This window comes from Polistes canadensis, unplaced genomic scaffold (genome assembly GCF_001313835.1).
Source record: "Polistes canadensis isolate GaletaPanama2010 unplaced genomic scaffold, ASM131383v1 scaffold_360, whole genome shotgun sequence".
Lineage (NCBI taxonomy): Eukaryota > Metazoa > Arthropoda > Insecta > Hymenoptera > Vespidae > Polistes > Polistes canadensis.
Genome location: NW_014569907.1, coordinates 10,143 through 14,837, shown reverse-complemented (window position 1 = coordinate 14,837; position 4,695 = coordinate 10,143). Strand labels below are relative to the sequence as shown.

Genomic DNA, 4,695 nt, shown 5'->3' with positions numbered 1-4,695 from the left:
TAGTATCACGAAGACGTGTAGCAAATTTCATGAAAATCGGTTAAATAGTTTTCGAGAAATCTTGATCAACCGATTTTAGAAAAAGCGTTTTGAGAAAAACGCGTTTAAAGATTTGAGTGCTGGTATAAGAGCCATTAAAGAGGCTCTATCTTTAAAACTACTACTCCTATCGACTTCAAAATTCAATACAATATTCTAGACGAGTTGTAGAATTGAAAAAAAAAATGTTTGTTGAAAGTCCCAAACCCATGTAACCTCTTAAAAACTCGACACAAGTTAACATAAAATAATGATGTAAAATAATAATTATAGGAAGGTGACAGGGTCGCTAAACTTCTTGGTTGCGACTGTGCCGACCTTTACAAGAACTTGTTGAAACCAAGGATCAAGGTCGGTAACGAGTTTGTAACCCAAGGTCGTAACAAAGATCAAGTAGCCTACTCCGTAGGCGCTATGTCGAAAGCTATGTTCGACAGATTGTTCAAATGGTTGGTTAAAAAATGTAACGAGACCCTGGATACTCAGCAAAAGAGACAACACTTTATTGGTGTACTAGATATTGCTGGTTTTGAGATTTTCGACGTAAGTATTTCTTTCCATATTGATTACAATTACATTTTTGAACAAATATTTTTCATAAGTTCAACGATTAAAAAACTCATCCAATCGACGACGATTTTTATCATCTTATTCGACATTACATTCCGATATTTATATAATATTTCATTTAATTAATATATATTTCTATCAATTAAGATCTTTTCCATTTTTTAATGGTATTTTTTTAATTGTAACATAAATTATTCATTCTTTCGTACACACACGTACGAACCACTTGTATAGGTTAGGTTTATAGGTTAGGTTATAACGAAAAAAGCTTTTAAAAATCGTCGACGCGTTGGAATGATAAAACTTCAACACATATTTCATGTTTTTATTACACACATGTGATATATGTATATATATATATATTCTCAGTATAGTATTAATTATATATTTTGTTTAAAACTATTTTTCATATAAATATATATACATATATATATATATATACATATATACATAAATAATTAAACGAAACATATTTAAAAGTTCAAATATGACACGACAATGATATCACTGTTATTCACATAAAAAAAAAAATCAGAAAAAAAAAAAAAATAGCTAAACCATAAACGAGACCATCATATCAAGATTCGTAATCTTAAACAAAAGTAAACGATCATTCTTTACTTATCACGCGTTAGATCTTCTTCTTCCTCTATCGTATCATCGATAAAACAAACAACAACAAAAAAACCCAACAACAACAAAAAAAGACATATAAGGCGCGAAAAACAAATTCTATTCCAGAATAAAAAAATCTTCTTCTTCTTCTTCTTGTTCCTCGCGATAATCAATTGTTCCCCGTTAAAAAAAAAAAAACAAAACCCCGCGGAAGATAAATTCGTTGTGTTGGTGTTCCCTTTAGTTCAACGGTTTCGAACAACTCTGCATCAACTTTACCAATGAAAAATTGCAACAATTCTTCAATCATCACATGTTCGTACTCGAACAAGAGGAATATAAAAAGGAAGGAATCGTCTGGGCTTTCATTGACTTTGGAATGGATTTGTTAGCTTGTATCGAGCTAATCGAAAAGGTATCCCTTTTATTGAGGGGACCATCAAAAAAATTCCCCATACAGCCCTTTGTTCGAAAACAAAAAAAAACGATACCCCAAAACAATTGTTCTTCTTCAACTGTCTCTGGACAATATCCTTCGAATGTGTATTGTGATTATTTTCTCACCATTGTATACAACCCCACCCCACAGCCCCATAATGTCCAAATTAGTGGCACGATTTGTGTTCATTAGGTATCACGATTATTATTATTATTATTATTATTCATATATTCGTTTATTTCCTATTAGTTTATTATTCATTGTTGTTACATTTATCTACCCCATGAGTACCACCCCCAATAGGCATGACTCACTCTTATGATCTTCTAATCAATATATATATATATATATGTATATATATATATTTTCACGTTGTGTTAGATAATCTGATTTTGTTTATGTTGCTGTTGTTTATTCTAGTTACAATTTTCTGTTATAAACCAATTTTTCACGATTGTATTTATTATATTATCGTAACATTTGGACCCCTTTCACTCACCACCACCGTTAATTACCCCGTTCAAGCTCGATATTTCAAATATTACTTTTTCTCCTCGCACCCCCACCCCCCACAACCACCACCACCAGCCTATGTGTCTCACAGAATGTTAGAGAATGTTGATTTGTTAATATATTTTCTTTTTTCTTAGACAAGGTGGTTTGATCTCGGATGTTGTTGACCCCCTGACACACCCCCCCCCCCCTAAATATTTTTGTCTAGAAAGCATGAGGAAATGATATTAGATGTTTTGTTCGTTTATAAAATAAATCGGCGGGTGGGGTAAGAGTGGGGTAGTTAACCCCCTCCCCCTCCCCGCCCCCACCACCGACCGACCCCCTTCTTCTCTGACTCGTTGACTTTTCTTGATAAATTTTCCAATGGATATTATAATGTTATAATTGTTGTTCTCGATTTTTTGGAAATATGACAATTGGGAATAATCTTGGAAGAAAAAAAAGTATCGTGATAGGCTGTTTTTATGCAAGTAGGTAAAAAAAAAAAAAAATTACGACAAAAGCGTTCCGTAAATTATTTTTTGTAATAATTTTCTTTTTCGTTTAAATAATGTTTGTATATATTTATATTTATTTATAATAATAATGTTTAAGAAACAGTGGACCTCACGTAGAATATTTTGTATTAACTGTTATAATTTAATTTGTCAAAGAGACAAATAAATCAACCAAGTTAGAAAGTTAACTTGTGTCAAACAACCGTCCGTAGAAGAACGAGAGACGGTCTAAGTCAGTGGTTCTCAATCGTTGGTGATTTTGTTAATTTTCTAAAAAAATGATTACAAATTGTTAAACGGATAAAATGAATTTAAAAGATTTTTTTTTATACTTGTTTTTTCGTCTATATCGATAAAATTTCATTCGAATCGCATAATATATTTAATAATATAAAAATGATAAATAATACGACCTTGACAATTTTGGTTTTGTTTATTACAACAAACAAACAAACAAACAAACAAACAACAACGTAAAATTTTTCATGTCAAAATACAATTCTAATAATAATGCAAATTATTTTTTGCGAATGATGTAACTTTTTATATCGTGTCGTATCGTAAAAATATTTTGTATAATAAAATATGAACAAGTATTTAATGTTTCTCGATTTTGAAAAGAAAAACGATTGAGAATCCATTGATGTTTAAGTTATTCGTAATCTGACACTTTGGATTCGTTGATTACCTATAATAAACTACATTTTACAGTAGTAATTGAAAGTAAAACTAATACCATAAAAAAGAAATTTACTATAGACAGTATGTATCAAGTATTTTAATTTGCCCCCACCCCTCTGAACCACCCCCCACCACCACAAAGGAAAGATACTTCTTATAAAATCATCATTTGTATGTACGAACAAAACAAATGATTAAAAAGGTACCCCATAAAAAAGCACGACAGATTTCAACTCGTGCTTTAATATTACAATAATATATTTGTAATATTGTATGTATGTATTTATATCACACACACACACACATGTATATATATATATATATATATATATATATATGTGCGTGTGTATGAGATTGAAATAATTCTGATCTCATATTTGAACCCCCAAACAAAAGAGACAAAAACGAAATACGCAAATTTAAGGAATATCGAAACGAAAAGGACCCTGTTGTTGTTTCGAATGATCAACTTTAGATTCCTCTGACTATATCCAAACGCATGCCCCGGTTTGATATTTCTTGCTCGAACAGTTCAACAGTTTCGAGCAACTCTGTATCAACTTCACCAATGAGAAGCTCCAACAATTCTTCAACCACCACATGTTCGTCCTCGAACAAGAAGAATACACTAAGGAGGGCATTCTATGGGAGTTCATAGACTTTGGCATGGATCTCCTCGCATGTATCGAATTGATTGAGAAGGTACCATAATGATCCAAACCCCTATCCTTCAAAAACAAAACAAAAAAAAAACAAGTACAAACAAACAAGTAACTGTACCAAAAGAGTACGACGACAAAGTACTGTGAACCAAAAAAAACAAAAAAAATCAATCGACCAACCAACCAATCAATCAACAAACAAACAAAATCCATCTCCGAGGAAAGAGAATATGGATGATTTATTATACGTGAACAAATTACTTCTCACGGAGTGTGCCATAATGATTATTGTTTTTTTTTTTTTTTCCTTTTAATTTATCCTTTTGTTTTCTTCTTGGAGTTCTTTTTTCTTTTTTTTTTTTAATTACTTTCCTCTCATTCAATTTTAACGCTTTTTCGATTGACAGCAAAAGTGATCGTCCACTGTTATTTTCTTTTTTCTGTCTTCTTCTTCTTTGATTTGTCTCGTCGTCAAAAGTTCCTGTTATTCCTATATTTTCCCTCCGTTTTTATCTATTTTCTGTTGTTCTTTTTTTTTTTATCCTTATTACATATTCTTTTTACCGCTTAGCCAGTTTTGTCGTAGCAATATTTGTCAAGGTGTGACCAACAAATGGGATTTAAAGGAATCTTCAACTCGTTGAACGAGAATGATCGTTCCAATTTGTCGAATTGT

The 4,695-nt window shown here is 31.4% G+C and overlaps 1 protein-coding gene across 1 annotated transcript in view; it reads left to right on the top strand.

Annotated features, from left to right (window-relative positions):
• LOC106791968 (myosin heavy chain, muscle-like) overlaps positions 1-4,695 on the top strand; it is a gene marked incomplete in the record, with an annotated part of 22,512 nt that overhangs the window by 16,741 nt on the left and 1,076 nt on the right. The window contains 1 exon segment of the mRNA XM_014758029.1: positions 313-582. Coding sequence (XP_014613515.1) covers positions 313-582 — 270 coding nt within the window.